Raw genomic sequence first — 24,272 nt, forward strand, 5'->3', positions numbered from 1 at the left:
GATCTGACAGATCATACCCAGCAGCTTGGTTATAGGAGGTTGAGGCTACCTTCACTTTAGTGGAATTCCCTTGATTAATGTTTCCCTCCTTGAGTTGACGCACCCGTGCTGCCAGAACAGAAGTGGGTTTCCTGTCCCACTTTGCCATGTCTTCCCCATTGTCACGCAGGAAGAACCACAGGTTAGCTCGTGGGGTGTACCCTTTCTGTTGGACTTTGACTCTGGGGCCTGTAACTTGCACTGGTGCCATGTGAGAACTGTTCCTCCTCATCTCCTCCCTCATCTCCCTCATCTCCTCTTTGAGGTCCTTAATCACAGCAGAGACATGAGCCTGCATCGGGCCATTGATCATACTCTCATAATTTCTAAGCTTGTTGGCTACAGAGCCCACTGTCTCTTGGTTGTTATCGGCATTAATTGTTGCAATGAAGGTGGTGTATTGAGATGGCCCTAGATTTGCCAGATTCCACAACATCTGCCCCGTGCACCTGACCTTGTCAGGGTCATTATCATGCTGCCCATCTCTCCCAAAGAGAACCTCCAATACCGCCACTTCTCTCAGCTGTTGGATCCCTTCCTCAAGGGTCTTCCAGCGCATTCTATGATGGTGCTCCTGCATTCTCTCTCTGTGAACAAACCTCTCTCTTACACTCATTAAAAGCCGCTCCCAGAGGGAAAAGGACCCTGGCTCCCTTACAAATATCTGATTCATACCTGAGTCCTGGGTCAAGGGTCCCAAATTCCTTGCCTCAGTACCATCCAGTTGCACGCCTGTACCCATAAGATCCCAAACCCTAAGTAACCAGGTTGTATAGGCCTCACGCCCCCGTCGTACAATGTCTTTGTGCAGATTACGGAGACTTTCGTACGTCAGGGACTCGGTGATGATTTCAACCGTTGGCTCTCCTGCCGGTTGTGAGGGCCCCCCTTTCTTATCCTTATCTGGGTGCTTTGATTTTATCTTAGACTTCCTTGTTTCCACAGGGGCGACGGCTGCTGACTGCAGCTGCCCTTGCGGTTCAGCTGGAACCTGAACAGTTGTAACATCTGTGGGTTCCACTGCTGCACCATCAAGCTCCCTCTCCTCGGGGCAGGGAGAGGGTTTCCCATCAGCTGGGGAAGTGTATTCCCTCAGCACCTGGCGTATCTTCTCCTCCATTACCCCCATCCAGTCCGAGTGGTTCATTTCTGAGGTGGGCTGTGGGACAGAGTCAGGCTCTGGGGCAGCATCTCTAGTCTCTGGGGCAGTGTCAGGCTCTGGGGCAGCTTCCCTATTCTCTGGGGTAGATATCAGGGTAGTTATCCAAGTCAATCTTCCCTTATCTCTGAATGCTAAAAAGAACAGGCATATCAGCAGCACCAACCACTGTATGATATCATTAGCATTTAGAGAAGATTTGAATCCTTCAAAAACTGGTGGGGCAGACCCAAAGACCTGGGTGAAGGGTTGGGAGAAAATTTTTCCCAGTGTCATTTCCTCACAGTAGGTACCATTAAGAAAGTAACCCCAAAAACATACAGTTAGTGTGTGATAGCTCTGAATCCATGTGCCTGCCTTCCAGAGGAAGTTAAAAATCCATGAATTCTTCACCTTATTAACCCATAAAGCGAACTGGATAACAGCCACAGTGGCCTTAGTTATAGGACCCATGTTTAGATAAGGGCCTGCAAATGGAAGAAATACAGCCACGACCACATGCCACCCGAACCAGGGTAAGCCAGACCACATGGTGACACTTACAACAAGGTAGGTCGCTCACGAACTGTTATTCCTTTTCCTCTCGATGCCCTCGTGCCCCACGTTGGGCGCCAAAATTGTCTCGGTTTGAAAAAAAAAAAACAAAACCAGAGGTCTGCTAAGGAAGGCAGGAGCCTCCCTCGAAATGGAAACTGTAAACCCCCTCCCTCCGAATTACTAAAATTTTGAAATTAAAGGGCTCTCAGGCAAAGATATGGGAGTAGAAATAACAGTTCTTTACTGGGAAGATTAAAGAGAAGGGAAAACAACAACAACAACAACCCAAATGCAACAGTACACAAAAAGAAAAAAAAAAAACAGAAACCCGCTGACAGAGTCAGAATACGACCTGACACCCTGCTGGTCAGGGTGCTGGCAGCAGTCTGATCAAACGGTGGCTGCGGTCCTCCTGCAATGGCAGACGTGGCTCCACAGAAGCAGCGATCCTGCCGAAGGGCGCGGGCCCCTCCGAAGGGCCGGCGGTGCTGCAGATGGCCCGGTCTTCCTCGAGTGGCTGCTCTGTCCCAAGTAGTCCAGCAGCAGCCCGAAGCGCCCGTCTGTCTCCCCCGGTGACTGCCCGAGCCCGACCACCGCCGCCGCCCCTTTCCCGCGCGCCCCCGGGTGCAGTCCCCAGGCCCGCCCTCACCTCCCCCGCTGGAGCATCTCACATGGGGCCGATGTTGTTCTGGGAGTCTGGCCGCAGATCCTTGATTGCCCATCAAACAGAGATGGCTCCTGGAGGGAGTGATCCACAGTCATGGGCAAGGCATTGATGGCCCATTAACAGAAGACAGTCTGGGAGGAGGAGGCAAGGGAAACATTGCCCCACCTGGTTTCAGCAGCTCATGAAGATGGTGATAGAATACATACTTTTGGGCACATCTTACATCATAACCTAGGACAACAGTGCTGCTTGTCAAACATTCAGAGTCACTACTCTGCAGGTAACAAAGAGGTACGCTTTGGTAATGTGAAGAAAACTTTGTGACGTTTGGCTGGAAGGTGATGTCCAGCACTGACTGAGCTTAGAGGATCACACAGTTTCCCTGGGAACAGTTTGCTTTGGAAAGCTGTAGTCATGTTTTAGGTTATAGAGCATTAGTTTAGTTCAAGTCGTCACGGTCATTAGTAGGTCATACCTCTGCTGAAGCTCCTTAAGTTCTGGCATGAAGATGAGATATACTGCTGAGACCCCCTAACTGCCTGATTCCAGAAACAAGGGAGGTATGGTAGAATAGATGCTCAGCTGCTGTAAATCACAGAGCTTTTACAGGCGTTAATAGGTCACTTAAATTTCTACTAGTGCTATGATTAGTTCTAGTAGAAAACCATTTCATTTTCTTCAGTGATCTTCTTGCAGCTAAATGCTATGATTCTTTTAGACCTGCATTTAGAACTGCAGGTAGCATGGCTGGCTGTTTTATATGAATATAAAGATACAAAATTAAATGTATGCCTTCTGTTTTTAGCGTGTTAGTTTGCTTCCCCAGACACTGACAGTTCATTCTGTCTTTTTTTCTGCAGTTTTTGTTCTTGGGTTGTTCTTCCTACATAATTTATCGGTTGACCACTTGGTCTCTTCTCTGCTTCACTCAATACCCCTTGATGTTATTTTTCCTAGTAGCCAGTTTGTCTATTGTGTGAAATGTTTGCTAAAAGTCATCTCATAATTTCTTTAAACGTGCCTTGGAAACAGCAAAGGTCTTTCTGCTAGAGATGATATTCTCCTGGGAGGCAAGATAACTCAAACATTTCAACTGCAGAAAGCTGAAAGGTTGAGAGAGACTTTGCACTGCTTTCCTGCTTGCTATGATCAAATCCTGCGGTGTGGTTTTTTGTTTTTGTAAGTACCACGTAGACTATTTCTGCTGTGGCAGATAAAAGGGAAACTTCCATGTGGAGAAGGAATACAATAAAAATTTTTATGTAGTGAAACCTTTGGAAATCTGAGATGTTGTGTATCTCCTCTTGCAAGCGCTTTGTTGGACTGAGGGAGAGCTGGTTCCAAGGGTCACTTATTGCGAAAACAAAATACTATTTGCATCTTTTTTGGCAGTACAAGAGGGAGACTCTGAAGACAACGAAATACGTGGAGCTTGTTATTGTGGCAGATAATCGTGAGGTAAAAAACTTAAAATTGAACAGGTGTGGGAAGCACGGGTGGGAAACAGGTAGCTTGGTTCAGCTTTCATGGTGTTGCAAGTAATCTGCTTCAGATAGTGATATGGTGGTTCTCAAAAGTAAAGCTTCTTCCCTCATTACATCTCATCACTGTTGAGATAGGGCAACACTGATAGCTGATTGTAAAAGTTTCTTGCAGTACTTCATAAGGAATTTGACTCTCAAATAATTGGGATATCTGGCAGTAATCCAAGGAGGGGCAAATACAGATTCACTGCCCAGGATCTCCTTGAGCTAGCGAAGTCTTTGTTGCCATTGACTCTGCCGTCGGTGGGACCACCACTGTTTGGAAGACACCGTAGGATCCTGCACTTGCTTTTGAAGCTTTACCATCACATTGCATGAAGGACAATTGCCTTCCTGACCATTTGCAAAGACAGCTTCAAAGCGGGTAACCAGAACCGACTATGGAAATGTTCCAGCAAGTTCAATGGCAACCAAAGATCCAAATCTGGGTTTGACTTATTTTGCTACTTGCATTTTTTGTCTCCTTGAAAGTTCCTAGTTAAGGAATTGCAATCCCTCTGCTGCAAGAGCTGAAACAGCTAACAGAAGAGCCTTTGCTTTTTCACAAAATGTCGATCTCAGAAAGGTTTAGGGATCTTAAAATCTTTTTGCAAGAACCCTGTCCTTATTCTGAGCCAGATCCTGGTCCCATGAAGCCCACAGGAGTCTGCAGATGGCCTTTGGTTGCACTGTGTAATGCCCAAACATCACCAACAATGATGGCAGAGTAAGGTGGCTTTTGGGGGGAAACGCTGCGATGTTTGTGCTGCTAGTACATTGATCCTTTATGTTCCAAGTTTCAGAGACAAGGCAAGGATGTGGAAAAAATTAAGCAGAGGCTGATAGAAATTGCAAACTATGTTGATAAGGTAAGAACATGAGTGTTATTTAACTTTTTCCAAACTTACTACACTTTCTGAAGGCTGTTGCTGTGAAATCTATGTTTCTTCTACTAGTAAATTGAGAAAGCCACCACTCTCAGGTCAGCAGCTTTCACAACCTTTGCCACGTCTGCTTATCCACCCACCTTTTCAAGGAGTAGCCCTGCTGCTTTCCTAATACTCCAGTAATTCAGAGCAATGCTTCTCTCCAACCAATGTAACCAAAAAAGTAAACTTTAACCTTTCATACACCCTTCAACATACTAAACCGTGAGCTCTGCTCTGCTGTGAATGGGATGCATGTATCTGTGGAAGCACTGTTCCTAAGGAGATGTATAATTTAGCCCTAGGATTTTATTAACCTGGGAAGAGGGTGGGGATCATCACGTATGGAACAGCCCGTAGAAAAAGGATTATTTTGAGGAGGAATTTGGAGAACAAAGTCCTTTGCAGCAGCAAGGGGTGGTACAATTGTAAGACCAACAAAGGGCCTGTGCAGATACAGTTAATAAGATATATATCCCAAGGAAGACTGCAGAATTAAAAATATGCAGTGCTTGAGGAAGCACGAGTTGATGACTGAGTGAGAGCAATAATAGAGACACACACACTGGATTTTTTTGTATTTGAAGTAATTTCTTGACAATAAACAGTAAATACTAAGAGTCCTCTACTGTGTTTTTTGAACAAATTAAAGTTTATTTTTATGGTGCTATATGGCCAGAAAAAGCTAGGAGTCCAGTGGCGAAATTATAACTGAAGGAGTCTTAATTTAGCTGAGAACTTATCAAGTGATCCTTCAAGGGCAATAACTCAAGGAGAAGCATTCTTGATTAAAAACAAGCTGCTGAAGACACCTCCACCTCTTCCATAATTGTCTTGCTGACTTATTACTAGAAGACAGGTGTTTATATGTTACCTGCTCAAAATTAATTTTGCATGTTATAATATATTTATTTTTCATGCTTAATTTATATTTAGCAAATGCCAATGCTATCGGAATGACTGCAATGCATATAAACAAGACAAAGATCTAGTTTATGCTTTTCTCAGACTGTCAGTCAAATCTGGACTTGATCGATTCTTGAATCCTTCTTCACATTAGTCTCACATGAGAATTCTTATCTCTGTTCCATTGCTAATGCTGCTCTGGCTCCCCTCTTGTAGCAACTGTGACATTTACTCGTGTGCTATTAGCTTACGTAGCCCACAGTGCTAAAATCACTTGATTTTATCTGCTGTGAGCAAAACGCGATGACTCTGGCTAATTTTCAGCTCCTATTTTGAACCACAACCGTAGCACAGCACAGCTGCCTCCACCTCTGGAACTGCACTGGTGTTAGTGACAGAGGGCAGTCATGGAGAGAGTCATCTGCCATTGCAACAAGTTCGTTCAGAACTGAAGGACATATGAAGGTAGTTGCAGCGTTTCATCTTGAAGATGCCAAATTTCTTGGAAGTTTGGAAGATACCAAACTTGGGTGGGGAATAGAGAAGTAGCAGATCTCTAGATGTCTTTGAACACCTCATGGGTATTTAGTCAGGCCAGAACTGTTTTCTGTAAGTCATGGAAATATTTTGTCTCAGTCAGTCCTATCGAGTGTTCACTTTTGCCCTGGAGAAGAGATCCTGTAAGCTTCTGCAAGAAAGGTTCATGTGCACATTGTGCTTCTGTTGAAATATTCTAATCCAATGTGGTCTAAAATGGGTTTTAGAGACATGTTTCTATTTTTCTTTGCTCATTAGTTCTATAGGCCACTAAATATTCGAGTAGCCCTGGTCGGAGTGGAAGTATGGAATGACATGGATAAGTGCTCGATTTCTCAAGACCCTTTCACCAGCCTCCATGAGTTTCTGGACTGGAGAAAGCTAAAACTACTACCTCGTAAACCCCATGACAATGCACAGCTGATAAGGTAGGCTTGAGACTATATTTAATAATGTCAGCCAGGATTTCAGTGATTTGAGAATTGCCATCGTGAATTCTTCCCCAGTTGCTAAACTGTTGGGAGGACCATCTGTGCTCCTGAGGGTTCATCTTTCCCCTCTGCAGACATCAAACATAAAAATATTTTGCAGAGCCCTTCAGCAGATGCTCCAGATTCATTTTCTTCCACAGCTCTGCATTAGCCCTGTTACTTGTAGATCTTTGCTGAATACAAGTCGTGTAGAAGTGTAGGTGTGTAAAGAGCTGGTAAATGCTTAGGGTATGAATTTATAAGCAATTTAAGCTGGTCTCAGTCTAAATTGTTACTGAAAAAGGCAGTCTTGCCCTCACCCCAAAAGTAGAGCTAAGGGGGCACTGTGTGAAGCCTGTTTGGTAGCAGAAAGACCTCAGTAAACTTTAAAATGCAGTCTGAATTTGATGATTCGTTTGCATTTGTGACTTAAAAATTCAATCATACGCATCTTTTTCCCTGCTGCTGTTTCCTGGCTTAAAGTGAGTAAATATGCTCTTAAAAAAAAAAAAAACAAAAACACACTCTTAAAAAAAATGTAAGAGAAACACCTCTTTCTTGAACCAGGAATCATTTTGATCAGTGAGCCATTCTTTATAGTATACAGATAAACATACCTGATGACTTAGTAATTAAAAGGAGCTCTTTACTCATGGCGTAGATATTCCTACACTATCCATGGAAGAATAGAGAGAGCCTTCCAAACTGTCCCACTGCATTAAAATAACCCTTCTTTGAGCTAGACACATTATTCTTATGTTTGTATTTCTATTCCCAGCTTCAGTCAGGGAAAAAGAAAGGAAAGAAGGGTCCTGTTACAGCAGTAAACCCAAAGGACGGGGATCAAATGGATCCTTCTCATAGCAGGGATGCTGTCATTGTCACTTTGGCGAGTCAGCATGACTAATCTGTGCTTTTCTTTGTTTTAAACCTGCAAATGTCTGGAGCTGACACGTTTGAAATGGGATCTTTGTTTGAGACTGGCAGAAATACAAGACTGAAAATAATAGGGCGGTATCTTGGCACTGAATGGTGATTCTGTGATTCTTCTTCTCCTGCAGCGGGGTGTACTTCCAAGGGACCACCATTGGCATGGCGCCCATAATGAGCATGTGCACTGCAGAGCAGTCTGGAGGGGTCGTCATGGTAAGTGGTAAAAGCCCAGGACTGGAGACTGGCCAGCTGGTGCGACGCGATCTCAACTTTTGTAGTACTCTATTCTGTACCAGAACGTCAGCCCCGCTTGTCCCATTCTCAATCTCAGTATTACCTATATCTACATTTAGATTGCTTGTAAATAGTAGTTTCCATAATGAAGAAAAATCAAAATATTGCATTAAAATATAGCATGACCTCTTTGTAAGAATCTTCTACTCCTAACTATGATTAAATCAGGTGCTGTGAAGGAGGAGAAGTAGAAGATGTATTTGTTATACACTTGGGTATCCTAGTGTTACAGGCAACAGCAGTCTATCCTGAATCTTTTATTATATTGATTTTATTCTGAATTTACAGAGTTTTCTGTGTAAGGCCTTATTTTCCATCTTTGCAGCACAGAGGTTTTATTACATGTCCAGACAACAAGAACAAACAATGGCAGCATTTATTCTACCTGAGCCTCTCTCAGAGAGTATTACTGGTAATGCTGTTGTTAGGTACTAGACATGATGAACATACAAGTAAACATCTTAGCCAATTTCTGGAACTAGTTCTGGAATATTTTCTTTTAGAATTTTTTTGTTTTTCAATTTTCAACTGTTTTGTGCAAAAACAAGGGAAAAAAGTCTCGTGTTAACTAAGCTTTGCAATAGAAGTATTTTAAATAAAATTAGATGTGGACTCCCAGAGCTTGCAGGCCACTTGCAGGCTCATCTGGTGACCTCAGAGCTCAGCTCCAGAGCAGAGACCCAGGGGGCCCTAAAAATCTCCTAGATATTCTCTGAGTTCAGCACATGCCAAAAACCTTTGTGTTTCCTGCAGTTTTAGACTTCAAACACCTTAGGTGATGCGGTGCAGCTGCAGATCCCTACGTAAATGAGGTGGGAGCTCAGTTATGCACGATGGTCAGAGTTTGCATGGTTTCAAAGCTTCATGGGACCAACCTGGAGCCCAGGACTCTGAGGCTTTTGCTTGAAGACAATCCGTGTAGCGAGGTAATCCCAAAGATACAGCCCCTTGAAGCCCTTGCTTTTCCTTCTTTCTTAACTGGCATCCAAGTGAGGTTGGTCCACAATGCTCCCTTGAGGTCTCTTTGGCAAGTAGGCAAGAAGCCAAGCTGGGGCCATGTGTGCATTCATGGAATATGATGTGTAGACGGTTCAGACTGGGAGGATTTACGAGGCGAACAGGGAAGCTGAGGTATAGGAACAAGTGGGAAAGAACAATCAAATCATATAATTTGGAGAAAGTCACGTCAAAATTGTAGAAAAGACAAAGGCTTCAGTCTCTTGGTAGTTTTAGAAGCTGAGTCTCAAATTGGTGTTTGTTATGGCATTTCACTGGGTACCTGGGGAACAGGTACAAAAGGAAAAGGAAGAAAAGAGGAAGAAAAAGCTGTAGGAATCTCCTAGTGCACTTCTAAATCTGGGCAAAGTCATATACAAGATGGACAGCCCCATTTTATCCATTTCACCCTCAGGCCAGCAGTCACTGCTTTGGCTTTATCTGCAGTCAGAGATGCCCTTAACGGTGACTTTTTTGTCCTTTTAATTTTTAGCATAAGCTTTAAAATACGCTGCAATGTATTTCACTGCAAAGTCAGTCCTCTTCACTCTGGGAACTGTCATGTTAAACAGAAAGAACAAAAAATATTTCATTCCAGCAACAAGAAAACAAAAATCAGCATTTCTTCAAGCGCTCTCAGGGCTCCGACAGAGAAGGGACTGATTTCTATGTCCAGGAGAAACCTCTTGCCTGTGTTTGAGCCATGGGCCAGGCTGCAGCGTCAGTCGTGCTGGGGAGCATGATGTTTCGTGGAGACTCCCACCTCAGTGAATTGAAACTTGTGAGGTGCAAACTCGAGGCTTGCACAGCATGACTAGAAATGTTTTCCAGTTCTTCAGGCAAATCGTCAAAAAGGAGCCAAATCCAAAATAACCAAACGCTCACCCCCAAAACCCAAATGGGCAGCTGCCCAACTTCCCCCCCAGTTAACAAAGGCTGATCCAGGTTTATACAAATTGGTCTTGATACATACTGGTACGTACAGAGGAAGGCAGCTCTAAATTTGGATGATGTGCAAGTGAAAGAGTGAATAAGTGTTAACCTGGGAGGCTGCAGTGCTCAAACATCTCAACACTGGGCCACTGAACATTTGGCCATCCTTATAACTCAGCCAACCTCTCACTCATCCCACTCCAAACAATACCAAAAAGCTCCCACGCTCTCAAAACCCTTCTGAAAGAAGAGACAATAGAGATTGCATGAGAAATGCTATTTGAGTACAAAAATTGGAGTCATCCTTGTATGATCTGATTTTTCTGGACTGTTTTTGCGGTTACTCAGCTCTACTATATGATCTGAATTCCTCAGTCATTCCTCCCTGGGAGTCTGCCTCTCTGCTTTCCTACTGGGCTGAGTTCTCTCAGTGGTAGGTGACACCATATCTCCCACTAATTTTAAGAGAAACTCAAAGTGGGGAGAGCAGGTATCTGAGAATGAGAAGCTTTTGGTGTATCAAGAGCATTATAATTTTATTTTACTGTGAGGGTTCTGGTGTGTTCTATAAAGACCAAACCAAAGTTGACATTAGAGCAAGTCTTTGACACGTGATTCAGTCTTCCTTGTGTTTCGAAAGATTGCCTCCTAAATTCATGGATTTAAAAGTAAAATATCGCTGCATTGCTGTAACATAATGTAGTGTTCTCACTCATGTAGAATCCCTGTTGATGTTAGTGGGAAGTTAGGCTAAATGGCAAGTGTGGAACTGAGGCACCTACATTGCAGCAAAGTGCTTATAGATTCATAGATTTCTAGGTTGGAAAAGACCTTAGAGATCATCGATGAAAATGAAATAAAAGTGTGTTTTAGGAAACCTACTCATACAACTGAATGAAGCTGCATGGAAAGTACCAGGATTGAGGCTTTTGCCCGTTCTAGCTATAGGTGACAGACAGTATTTTATTATTATGGTTTGATCTGAATCTCAGTGGAATGAAGCAGAGTTCAGCTGAAAGCAGCTGCATGTTTTGTGCAACAGCTTATAATGTCTTAACAGTAGATGGTTGCTTATTTAGTGGTTGTGAAACTGTTTGGTAATGACTTTTACTACTCGAGCTAACTTTAAAGGACCCTAGTGGAATAAATCAAAGTCACATTGCTAGTCATTTCTTTAGTCCTTGGTATCCAGTGATACCTAAATGGCCCCGGTATCAAATGGGACATGTCACTGTTTGTTTGGATAATCTTCATTTATGCTGTCTTCGAATAACCTCTTTTGCTGAGACTTCACATTCTTTGTTTTAAAAACCCTCTCTAGAAGCTGATAAAATTGCATTCCAAGTGGATCTGAGCAAGTAATGAGAACCGCATGTGTTGTAATAATTGTTTGCCTGTTTGAGACCCAAATTACATTTCAGATCATTTATTATTGCTCTACTTTTGGACTGTGTGAATTCTTGTTTTTATTTTTAATTGCCAGCTTTAGTGGTGTTCAAGTAAATATAATTTCTGTTCCATAAGTAGAAGAGAGACTGGAAAAATGAAGAAAAACTGAGCTCAGTTTGTTGTCTGTCTCGGTAGCTCAAAGCTTAGAGGAGTTTCTGTCTAGACCACAGAGCCCTAATTTCAAGGCGTCACTCCAATGTGTCACTGGTAAATTTTATGCAATTATTTGATTGTTTTCTTAATCTTTGGTCCAGGATTGTTTTCCAGTTGAGTGAGAGGTTGTAATCAGGTTCGATTACATTGAATTTTCTAAATATTTCATAAATTACTATGATTACAAAGATAAAGCAACCTGTATGTGACTAGTATGTAGATAAGACATCTCCATATGTAGGCGCTGTGCAGGAGTAGCTATTTTCTTGATTACTGCAAAATATTTTGATGGATAGGTTTACTCTTGTTTCTTTTATTGGGACAGGTTGTACGGCTTCTATGACTGCACACAAACTGGCAGTTGTGTTAGTCACAAAATTTTTATATTAAAATTTTAAAATTCAAGAAAAACTAAAAAGAGACTCTTTGTTAAAAGATAAAATTCTTCAGAGTTTATTCCAAGTGCAGAAAGAGTAGTTTCTTGTTTTCAGAAGGACTGCATTCTCTGTTTGGATTTGTTTTCTGTTTGAGAAATGATTTACTAAAAATATTAGCACAGACAGATGAAAGAAGAAGCTCTAAAATCTACCCCAAGTCATGTATTAACGGCTTCATTAATGTATAGCTAATGTTTTAGACAGTTTTACCTTTCACTTTTTAGTCTGAAGGTTGGCTTAGATGATACTAAAAGAGTTATTTAAACTGAGTATGTTCATATACGCTTTTAGAGCAGGCAGCTGTGCATAGTAATTCCATTTACTGACTGGTAAATAGTGGATCATGCATTTATATTACATGTTTATGCCTTTAGAGAAAGCTTTCACATGAGTACAGTGGATTTTTTTTCCTCCAAAGAAAATGATCGATGTGGAAAGGTCTATTAGTTGTGGTTAAGACAAAGCATCAGTCTGATCAGCAGTGTGTAATCAGACCATGCAGTGAATTTCTCAGAAATAATTGTCTCCAAATCAGCGTTTCAACAAGGATTAATGTTAATATTTCAATTTTGACACTTGCAACGTTTAGAGTATTCATAGGTGTTAACAAGAGGCCATTGAAGATTTCAACTTGCTTTGTCCTTTCATTTTAAAAAGGAGGTTTTCAAAGGTACTTGCTTTTTTCTTACAAGGCTTGTGAAATCTTGGACTTTCTGATATTAAAGTAGCAGTCTGAAGAATATCAAATAGACCAAGCGAAATCTTTTGCTGCATTTGTAATTTACCTCCTGACATGAAGGATCTTCTCACTTTTCCCTCGTCACACTCATCCTCCCCCATAAACCATGACCCTTTCCAACACTCCACGTTCGGGTGACTACTTTCTGCCACTGCCATGTCTTGGGAGTTTGGAGGATTTATTGAGCAGGGGAATTTTGAACCCTAAATAAAGAGATGGCTGAGGTGTTCAGAGCTACCCAATGGTCTCAAACGTCTAATGTGCTGGGGAAACTGGGTGGCCGGGACAGGCTGTCCTGAAATTCCCCATCTGCACTTGGTATACGTGGGTGAATTTAAAATTCTGTCCATTTAACAACAGTGTAACTACAGCTGGTAAGTTTATAAAACATTTCAAAGGACAGACAATAGGACCTTAGAGGGGGAATGTGTATTTTGAGTTGGTTTCATATGTTGACTTCACTAGTTCTTTTCTGTTTTTTTAAGGATCACTCAGAAAACCCTCTAGGTGCAGCAGTCACCCTGGCTCATGAACTGGGCCACAATTTTGGGATGAATCACGACACACTGGAGAGGGGCTGTAACTGCAAAGCATCTACCGATAAAGGGGGTTGCATCATGAACCCCTCTACTGGGTAAGTGCGAGGGTAAGCACTGGCAAGTTATAGTTTATAGTGGGAGATTTTTAGGTTTTGGTTTGTGTCTCAGGAACATTTAAAGGGAAAAAAGAAAAACCTTTTCAAATCTTCTCACAGTTATCCTCTTCAAGCTGAAACAATTAAACTTATTATCAGAGCATGACATGTGCCATTGTACCTTTCTATTTCCATGTTATCAGTGTGAGAGAAAAAAATGCCATAAGCAACTGATTAATTTAAAAAAAAAAACAAGAAACAAAACCAAACAACAAACTTCATTGCAAGTATTGAATCAGGATTTCACCTTCTGTCATCTTGCCAACCGAATATCCGAATATAATAGGAAATGAGCAGCGTCCCAAGGCCAAGACTAAGATGAACGTGTAGGAAATAAAGTAATGCAGGAAATACATTATTAGACTCTCTGAAAAGCCTTTGTCATGTGTGGAGAGGTTTTTTAGTTTTGCACAACCTTTTTGCATTTTACCCCTTGTTAGAAGTGTGTAGCAGTATCAGTGTGTGAGCAAATGAAATCTGTAATGTCAGTGGGGTTGGGGCTGTTTGGTGGCTGCAGGGAGATCTTCCAAGAAAAGATATAAGACACTGTGGGAAATAAAGCCAGTGAACCTGTGGTCATCTCTCTGAGTCAGCATTGAATGGTTACTGTGCTGATGATAAAGGCACTATGTCAACGGAGAAGAGTGGTGTTTTTGTAGACACAAAAAGTACAGACACCATGACCAGGGTAACTAGTTACAGCTTGCTTCTCTGTATTTTAAACTACTGTTAGAAACAGAACTATATGTATGATACAGTATAATGATTGAGTTCTCCATGCTCATATTGAGACAAGAACCAATGGGATTAAACTGAAGTAAGAGAGAGTAGATTTACCAAGGCTTTCTGATGGCAAGTGATGTGCTGGACTGGATTGCCTGCAGAAACGTTACTGTGACTGCAAGCTGGTAAGAACCAGTCGAACAAATATCTGTCAGCAGTGTCTTGTAGGTACAGCTGGATTTGCCTTGGGGCAAGAGGATGGTCTAGATGATCTTCTGATGTCTCTTCCAGCTCCAGCATTCTCTGTGTGTGCTTAAACTTCATCTGTTGCTTAAAAATCTCTTCTGGGAATTGTGATCAGCTCAGCCCCTGCCTTTTCCAAGACTGCATGTTTCTGGGAAAGAAGGAGAGTAATCTGGGAGAGGCCAGGGAGTGCTGGGCAGGATTGCTCCCTGCCGGTCAACCTAACAGCAGCCTTGGCCTCTCTTCAAAGGCATGCTGTCACCCTCCTTCAAGGCAGAAAAAGGGATTCTGGCCAGAGGCCAAACACAGCAAGTTAAGAGACAAACAAAAGAGAGTTGTGTGTGTGGAGGAGAATGAGAGTGATTTCTACAGTTTGGAAAAGAAAAATAGCTCAGCTGTTCTAAAACAATAGGTAGTAAATATCCATATGGAATTGCATTCTGCAGCACCATCAGGGTCGTATGCAGACTGTGAAAACAAACTGAAATTTGAAACAGGGCTCCAAGGGGAGGTGATGTGATAGCTGGTGAGCAGTGGGCAGAAAGCTCTGGGCTCTGAGCTCCTGAAAGATGCATACAAGCTTTAGTCATCTCAGCTGAGTTACTGGTTGGGCATCCAGTTACTCCGTTTTTGGAAGTAAATGCAGAGAGATGCTCTCAGGACGGAAATTTCTAGACAGTTTCTGAACTCTTAGAATCATAGAATGGTTTGGGTTGGAAGAGAACTTAAAGATAATTTAGTTCCAACCCCCCTGCCATGGGCAGGGACACCTTCCACTTGCTCAAAGATCACGTTGCTCAAAGCCCCATCCAACCTGGCCTTGAATGCTTCAAGGGATGGGGCAGCCACAGCTTCTCTGGGCAACCTGTTCCAGTGCCTCACCACCTTCATTGTAAAAAATTTCTTCCTTAGATCTCATCTAAATCTCCCCTCTTTCAGTTTAAAGCCATTGTCCCTTGTCCTGTCACTACACGCCCATGTCCAAAGCCCCTCTCCAGCTTTCTTGTAGCCCCTTTAGGTACCGAAAGGCTGCTGGAAGGTCTCCCCAGAGCCTTCTCTTCTCCAGGCTGAACAGCCCCAACTCTCTCAGCCTGTCTTCATAGGAGAGGTACTCCAACCCTCAAATCATCTTCGTGGCCCTTCTCTCATCCTGTGAAGGTATCTCTAACATGAGATGAGATGTCTCTTCCCTGGTTTTGCCTTCTGCATCAGAGCTCTTTGGGTGTGTCTGAAGCTGTCCTCCATGCTGGATGCACGGGTCCACTTGGCTCTGGGTTGGTTCAGGACATGGACAGATCTATTTTGTACCTGTTCAACATATTCTTCAGATATGAGTCCAAGCAGCTCACCTCACTTCATGTTGGGATTTCTGTAGCACCTTACAGGTTGTAGGCTGTGGTTCCTTCAGCAGCTCCGTGCCCAACTCCAGCAAAACCCACAGATTTGACAGTATGAGGAGGGGGCCATCATGTACACTTGAGCTTTGTAATGCTCCCTTTCGATTTTTGCCAAACGTTGTAGACAACTTGTGCCTGAGGAAGAGTTGTGGCATTCACAGGAATAATAGGCTGTTTTGTTTGCAGTGATTATTGATTTATAAATGGAAATTTTAACATCAGGTTTATAGCCTTAGGCTTTACCTTCATACTGTGCTGTCAATCTGCAATAAGTATTCTGGGAGAATACTTTATGCCTTAAGCCAAACTGCGTTTTACCAATTTAAAATTAACACTTTGAATATTTACCCACCATCTGACCAACGGTAGGATTCCTCTGAGCACCATTATTCAAGGAACACCAAAGAGTTTTCAGATCTGGAAGTACGTATCTGTTAAGGGAAAGGCAAGTGAATATTCCCCACATGAAATGCATTCTTAGAATGGCAAAAACATGAGAAAAAGAAAAAAAAAGAGCATCCCAGGGAAACCACATACATTTGGAGAGCCAGCCTGTTCTCTCAGTATACTCACTGGCACTCATTCTGTGGTCTTTTAATTTCTGCTAGTTTAAGGTAGACTTAACAACTGCAAGAAAAAAAAAAATCTTTGGGCTGAAGCGAGTGTAAAAAGTACAAGCCTCTGAGAAGGCCTTTTGTGATATCTAAAAAGAATAGGAAATGTCTAGGTTAAAATAGAAAGGCCTCTGCAAGCTTAACTTTGGAGTCATTTGTGTGGTTGTGCAGCAAAAGGGAATGTTTTAAGGCTTTTTAATTAAAAGTGATTTCATTAATTATTGCCATTTCAGTTCTTATGCTTCAGTCTTTGAAGAGGTCTTGCAAATTACTCCTTGGAAAAAATCTCCAGGGATCAGTGTGGAATTTAAGCTCTGTTGGATCTATCCTTTAATGAGCTTCCTGTAGCTTTTGCTGTTAGAAGATGCCACTAAGATGTGTAACACTTGTGCGTGAGCTAGAAATGCCTGAAAGACCCTCTCCTTTAGCAAAATATATTTTGTATAACATGGAATTAAGCATATTTAATGATTGAACTCAATGATCCTGAAGGTCATTTCCAACCTAAATGATTCTTATAATACCAAAAGTTTGTGGCACTCCACGCCTTTTAATGATTCAAATATCTGCCATGGAAATGACATAAATCCCACTGTAGAAGTTTGGAGTGTTGCTATAAAAATAGTATCGACAAGGATATATTTAATACTAACATATTGTTCCTTTTTATGCATATGTTTTAATCATATTCCTTTAGTTCTTTTAGTTCTTTAACCATACGACTGTTCCAAGCAAAAAAAAAAGGATATAAGGAGTCTTAAAGAGATTTGCAAATCTTTTTACAGAGATGACAGTATCTGAAAACCAAGGGACTAGACTGAATCAGTGAGGCCATTTCAGTATTCCACTTGTTTTCCGAGTATCTCTCTGAAGTTTCCACTCTTAGGAGTGAAAATACTCTTCCTGACCACTAGATAAATACAGATGCACCCAAGGCATTAGGCTAGATTTATACCACTGCAACTAAAAGCAGAATTTAGCACAAACTGCAGAGCAAAGTTATGCCAATTAGCAGTGCTTTTTTGTTTAATAATTTTGGAAATGCACTTTTTTGTGTGCTTTGAGCACAGGTATCTCCATGGGAGTTGAAATTGCATGAGTTGCCCCAAAGTAGTTGAAAGCTTAAAACTTCATATATGCTTGAAATTTCTTGCCAGCCTTAAGAGGAGCAAAACTTTTACAGTGAGCCTTCTCCCCTGGTGTAAAGCCAAGGGTTTATCCTTCCCCTCTCCCACATGTCTCTGTCCTTGCCAAAAGCATGCTCTTCTAGTTTATATACAGGTGACTCACACAACTAACTTGTCATCAGGGAAGCTGAGCAAACTGGAAACATGTTCTTCCTTTCTTCTTACAGAAAGTACTCTTTGATGCCTTTTCATTTTACCTCCGCTAGTTTAGGTAATAATCAGAGACCAGGAATTCACTAAGGACAGTTAGTTTTACCAAGCTCATTCGGATGCTGATCCTACTGTAGTCTCCATCCCTTTGCAGAGTCCCATGACTTGCTGTAAGGAAAGCTTCTTCCCTTGTTGTCTCACGGGAGCGTGCTGCTCTTACCAAGATCATTTCTTGTTGCTGAATCATCCCAACCATGGCTAATTGAAATGCCAGGCAGGCTCCTAGGATAGAGCCATTTGTTTCATCTCTCTTTGCACCTCCGTACACAGAAGCAGGTTTTCACCATGCTGGTAGAAAAGAGGATGATGGGAGAAGGGCTGCTTTGTAGTCTTTCCTCCAGTCTCCGTTGCACCTGGCTATGGGAACGATATAGATTTTTCTCCAGGTCTGTCCTGCTGCCCACACCTCTTTTCTTTTGCTATCCATGTATTGTGAGATGGAACACCTCATATTGACCTGGAAGGGTGCCTGCTTTAACTTTAGGCTGATTATAAATCATGAAGGCTTTTACACACCTCTTGGCTATTGATCATTGTTTTAGAGGATTTTTATGGAACTATGCGTCTCAGTAGAAAATAACAGCTAATTTTGAGTAATTGCCTTTTAGTACACAATTTCACTTTAATTACTGAGTTTTTGGAGGCAGGGCTTGGGGGAGGAGAACAATTAGAAACAGAGCAAGAGCACATAGTAGAAATCGCACAAAGTATGTAGAAAAATACTGGTTCGTTTGCTGTTGAAATTTGGAGAAGACTTTGTTTTTAACCAATCCAAAAAATACCTGCTGTTATCAGTATGTTTTTAGGTAAAATTGAAACCCTTATGTTACAATTAAACCAGACAGCCAATGGGAAGCTGCATATTCGTAAAAGACAGTGAGAGCAAAATACAATCTGTTGAGAATCAACTGAGTGGCAGCCCCAAATTAAACTAATTGACTCGACCTAAGTACTGCTGAGGAGAAATGGTGAAAAATTAAAGATGGGAAGGACCATCAGGTGGGCTTCTTCCAGATACCACTGAAAAAGAGTGTTGGTACATACTATATTTTCATTCCCTCTAGGAACAATTAGGTATTTTGCACTGAACATTAAGTATGCTAGTTACAATTAAGGCTAAATAAAATATTTAAGTGGAAACATAGGGTTTTTGCCTGAGTGGTAGTACTAGATGGCTATGAGTAGCTAAATAGTGACACCAATCAAGACCATGAGTTGCACAGAAGACACCATAAATGTGAATACTCCCGTTTGCCCCACTGCTGATAAGCTGGTCCGTGGCTTCATTATATGAGCGGCTCAGGCATCCAAGGATTATTTTAGGAAACATTTGTTCTTTGTTGCATGTTACAGGCCAATTCCCAACTGTTTTGAAAGCGTAGTGCTGTGTGATCTGGGTGAAGAAGCTATGCTTGAAAGGCAGGTTTCCTGCAAGTGAGAAACAGTTATATCTGACACTTTCCTTTCATGCGTTAACTTCAGTGTCCAAGGGGAGGTGCATTACACTTTAGTTTGTGTCATTTATAGCATCCATTTCTGCTGGCAAAGAAAAATTGGTTTTCTTGGCTACCCTCACTTGACAGCCCTCTGTGGTAGCAAGTGTATTATCAGAGACATCTAAAATAGCTATTTCTTTGCTTTCTCCTCTTCACTCCATCCCCAGTTTATGCTACTTTCACATTGTTGATGGTCTTATTTTGTTTTGTTTCCCAATTTTCCTAGTGTAAATGCTCTGATTCAGATTCTGCAGTGTTCAGACTTTGAAGATTTCTCCAGAGTTCACGCTCAGTGTAAGGGTAGGGCTAGTAGAAGTTTCAGCACTCCCATGTAGTTAGTTTTTCAGGAGCCCAGCAATTGGTACGCTCCCTCGTCCCCAGACTGCTGGGTTCCAAGGGTGGTTCTGGAAATGCTCCCCAGAGCCACTGAGGTGTCACAACTTGGGTCAGGTATTTGTTCTCTCTGCTAAAGTAAAATTAAATGGTAGATCATGGACATGTGAACCATAGAATCTGTGTACAGGTTCTCTATCAAAAGCTGTCTGATGTTTCTGATTATCACATTACACCCACACCACGAAATATGGTTTTGGGCAGAGAAATTGGCCTATGGATCTAAACCCCAACCTGATTTGCTCCTGGGCTGCAGTTTACTTCCACCTCTGATGAACTGGAATAGCGTTTTGTGGGGCTACATGACACTCCAGATGATGGAAATCATCCAAGTTAAAAACAAGACTTCTGGGGCAGAAGAATGTATACTAACAAGGATTATAGAGTGATCTGTCTGGTAGTTCAGGCACACAGTTATCCCAGTTCAACTGGGATAACTGTGAACAGCAAGACTGGGTGAGGATGAGGAGACGCTCAGCAGCTTGTCAGCCTTGACCACCAAGGGCAGCATCTAGGGGAACCACACAGTATCTAAGTGTGTTACACAACTGATGTCCTTTGATGGTGCTGAAGGTCTGCTCTTCCCTGGTGTATCACCCATTACCATTAATGAGATTTAGGACTGCACATCAAAAGCAGGCTAGTAGCAGCTGATTTTATAATGCATAAATATATATTTGCATGATAGATGAGTGGTTGATGTCTCCTGGAGAACTGTATTGCTCAGTAGGGTTGACTCTCAAAGGGTTTTGTGGGGAGCCTTGTTATTTTGTCATCTGCTTTTGTTTGATTTTTGTTTTGAAACTGCCATACAAAAAAAACCCCACCCAAACTATATTATAAGCATGTGGTTAAATAAATAAAATGGAGTTAAAAACTATTATGGACAAATTAGGAAAATACTAATCATATGTGCCTTTTACTGTATTAAGTATTAGTTTCAATCACATTTCTTCTTTTCGAAAAATGATCTCAAGGAAGCAGGATATAAGGTCACCTTGATTTTTGGTTATTCAGACTCTGAACTGGAGTCTACAGAACTGGGCTATGAAAACATAACACCCTCCAGAGATTTCCAGCACTTCAGGAGACAGTCAGGTATGCGATGAAAACAGCATCTCGACTTCGGTACCACGTCAATTTGAAGTGAAAACCACTTATTCCAACCCTTCACATGGTAAAAAAAAAAATAAACAATTGTAGAAAGCTGGGGAAAAAAAGGCAAAATGTCATGCTAGAAATGAGACAGCAAGCAGAAATACAGTGTGGGAAAGGACACTTTAGTTTACTGACTGGTTCCCTTTTCTTCTTTCTAGACATCTCGCAGCATCTTGTAGCTGCAGAGCTCTTAAACGTTAGATAATCAAACCATTATTAGTTAGCACAGTGTTTCCTGACCCCTCTCAGTTTGTTTTCAGCTGTGCAGACCTCACTTTGCATTTTTCAGTCTGGCAGCTTAGAGACATTAAACTATGGAGTCAGCAGAACTATCTGGAATTACCTCTGTTTCAATTTGAAGAAAATGAAATTATCTTTAAGATGTAAACAGTTTCTAATTAAACTCTGAAGCTGTTTATGTTTCCAAACCAGTCTGAGCTGAGCTCTGCACAAAGACAGACTTTTTTTTCTTTTTTTTTAATAAAGTTGATATACTGATGTTATAAATTGCTTGTGACAGAGCTGGGTCTGTTGTGCCAGCAGTGCAACTGCTTTTTTAAAAAAACTTAAGCAACGTATCCCTATGCCCCAGTAATTTAGCACATTGCATTCTGGTCCTTCCTTTAGTAGGAAACAGCCACAAGATTACAGAATAGATTTATGTCAGTCTTTCACTTAACTCCAAGTAGCCCCATGTCTGCAGTGCATTTGGCATTCCTTTTTGTTAATAATTTCCATGCATTACAGATATATTTAATTGTTGAAATAAATAAGATCTGCGTTGAAGAATTAGTAGTGTTGGTTGAAATACATTGCACATTTTCCAGTCCTGTACAGGAGCGGGTCACTGTTAACAATTAGCACACTGAGCTGTGGGGCAGATCTTGGAAAAAAGGATTTTGCTTTTTATTTTAGTTTACCTTTTCACATTTCAGTAGGTGTGCTGTTAGAAGAGAAAATATTTGGCTTTTCTGGTGTGTTCTAGAGGAGAACTCGTACAGATTTACAGCGTGCATTTTCTGTAAGTGAAGCTGACAAGGAGAGGTGTTACTTCTCAAATGAAAACACATTTTACTTCTGGTGTGATTATTTATAGCAGATATTTAAGGACAAGTCGTGTTTTCTACTATGTGATGTATCCAGAATGGGTACAGTTTTACTGGTTTGGATGCTGGTATGTGAGAGCTCAGCTGCGTTTTGTCTTGTCGGTGAAATATCCATAGAAAATATAGCTCTGTAAGGGACATTTTTCTCTTGCAGTACTGCTGTTGCCGTGACCCATGAGAACAAATCATACAAGGACATTTCCCTTTATCTTAGCTTTCTGTTTCATCAAAAAAACCCCACTTTTCAACCTGCAGGGATAGATCTGTAGCACAGTGCATGGCGAATTAAGCATACGATGTCCGGTTTTAATTGGTGCTAATGAATTCCAAATTCCCAGAGTATAAATGGAAACATACCTTAAAGGGCATATTCTTCAGGTCACATGAACGCTCCTTTTTGAACACGTGTTGTATGCCCTGAAGCACTTTAAAGGAATTGATGTTGACTTGGAAGGCTGAATCACTGTAATTAAATGATGCCTACAGCTGCATTTGCCACAGTTGTCATGGGAATTGCAGAGTCTTTTGTGCCTGGGATAGATGTGCAAAATGTTTAAAATTCAGAGAGGGAAGATGTCCATTTTACCCCAACAATTGCTTCCTGCAAAGTCATTCTCTTGCTTTTCTAATGTCAAAGCCTATTACAAAGCCCCAGACTGGCTTACTGTGGGATTCTTGCAGAGGAAATGCAGGTAGGCTCCATTTCAGCTTTTTAAAACTGAATGGCACAGCCTCAGTGGTGAGATGAAGATAAGCAACCACCTATTTTAGTCTAAAGTCACTGAAAATAAAGAAGTCACATAACTTTGGTGTTCTAGGGAGCCTTTCTGGCTGCTTCTAACATAGCATGGAAATTGCGTTCGTCTTCGTCATTGGTGTTCTCCTGGCTGCCAACCAGCATTAGATGTGAAATCCAGGCTCCCTGAAAGTTGATAGGAGAGCTCCTATGGACTTGAATAAGGCCAGGAATTCATCAGGATACCTATGGATTCCTTTAGATTTCTCAGAGTGAAAGTTTTAATTTGCTCGCTTAAGGATCTCTAAATCTCAGATCATGGCTGGATCTATTCTTTTCTCATGATTTGAAATAATGATTACATGCAACGTTGCTACTAATTAGTTTATTTTCTTTGTTCAAGCTCAGTGAAAAAGAAAAGAGAAATTAGAAAAAGTGATTCTTTGTTGGTTTATATTCTTGAATTTTTTTTGAAAGAATGCCACTTCCATTTGTCAGAGGTGATTTAGGTGATATGGGAGAAACTGCTCTTTTCTCAGTGCTTATCTTGTAGCAGAAGAAGGGAAAGTAGAAGTGCTGGGGCAATGAAGTCTGATTGCTGGCAATGGTATGCCTCCTTTATCTCTCCTTTAGATCTTCTAAAAGAAAAAAAAAATCGAGCCATGCTGCTTGCAAGTCAGATACTCCTGTCTTGAAGTCCTGATTTATTAAGAGACCAGGTAGTACAGATGTTAAGTGAAACCAATATGAGCCTGTCGTCCAAGTATATGTTCTTTCCAGCTCTTTGCAGGACTCTGACATTTTTCTCCAGCACCCACATCTCGCTGACTGGCATTTCCATAAGCTTTGTCCTCTGGATGCTTCTGATACTGCTCTTCCAAGTGGACAGCTTCTTCACATGCTTTGTTCAGATGGGTCCTTCCCAAATAATTTCTCTCTGGCCTGGGTTCCTCCTAGTGGGATTTAGCCCCCTCTGGAGTCTTCTTCTCTTAACTTGCTGTCATTTGATCTGCTCACCTGATGTACAGGCTCATCTTCGCCCAAATCCATCTGCTGAGGCCAGGTACCCACAGCATGGCAGGTCTTTAAATCAAGCTGGTGGCAGTGATCATATCAGCTGGGAGGATAACCGTGTGTGCTTCTTTCGTTCTTTAAGGTGTGGAATATCACGAGTTGTGTTTAGGATACACATAGACAGGACAGGAGCTCCTACAGGTGAAAGAAGGAAAAGTCCAAAAGTAAATATAATGGGTTGATTTTTCCATATTACAATTTGGGCTTGATGTTCCCTTTTGTCTGCTTTGGTTTTTGAGAAATGATTTTGTTCTTCTCTCTCACCCAAACATGCTCTCTATAAAGTGCTCCTCTCAAAACCAAGTTCCCAAAGTCAAATTATTTTTTTTTTTCTCCCGGTCTGCTCCTGACCTGTTTAAAAAACAATTCCAAGGTTTTTCAAGGGAGAAAATCCGAATACAGCTGCCTAAAACTAAAGCTGATTGTAAAATCACGTTGGGAACTAAATGAAGTGCCATCATGCTGTAGCGCTGCCCTGGCATTTCAACCCAGGTCAAACAGTGCCTTTTATCTATCCAGAAATCAGTAGGAAGCTGATCTTCA

The 24,272-nt window shown here is 41.6% G+C and overlaps 1 protein-coding gene across 1 annotated transcript in view; it reads left to right on the plus strand.

Annotated features, from left to right (window-relative positions):
* Positions 1 to 24,272, plus strand: part of ADAM12 (ADAM metallopeptidase domain 12) — a 193,602-nt gene that overhangs the window by 129,323 nt on the left and 40,007 nt on the right. The window contains exons 7-11 of the mRNA XM_086617005.1: positions 3,795 to 3,860; positions 4,723 to 4,794; positions 6,553 to 6,722; positions 7,826 to 7,910; positions 13,184 to 13,332. Coding sequence (XP_086473131.1) covers positions 3,795 to 3,860; positions 4,723 to 4,794; positions 6,553 to 6,722; positions 7,826 to 7,910; positions 13,184 to 13,332 — 542 coding nt within the window. The remainder of the gene's footprint in view (positions 1 to 3,794; positions 3,861 to 4,722; positions 4,795 to 6,552; positions 6,723 to 7,825; positions 7,911 to 13,183; positions 13,333 to 24,272) is intronic.

Source organism: Tauraco erythrolophus, chromosome 9, assembly GCF_009769465.1.
Source record: "Tauraco erythrolophus isolate bTauEry1 chromosome 9, bTauEry1.pri, whole genome shotgun sequence".
NCBI lineage: Eukaryota > Metazoa > Chordata > Aves > Musophagiformes > Musophagidae > Tauraco > Tauraco erythrolophus.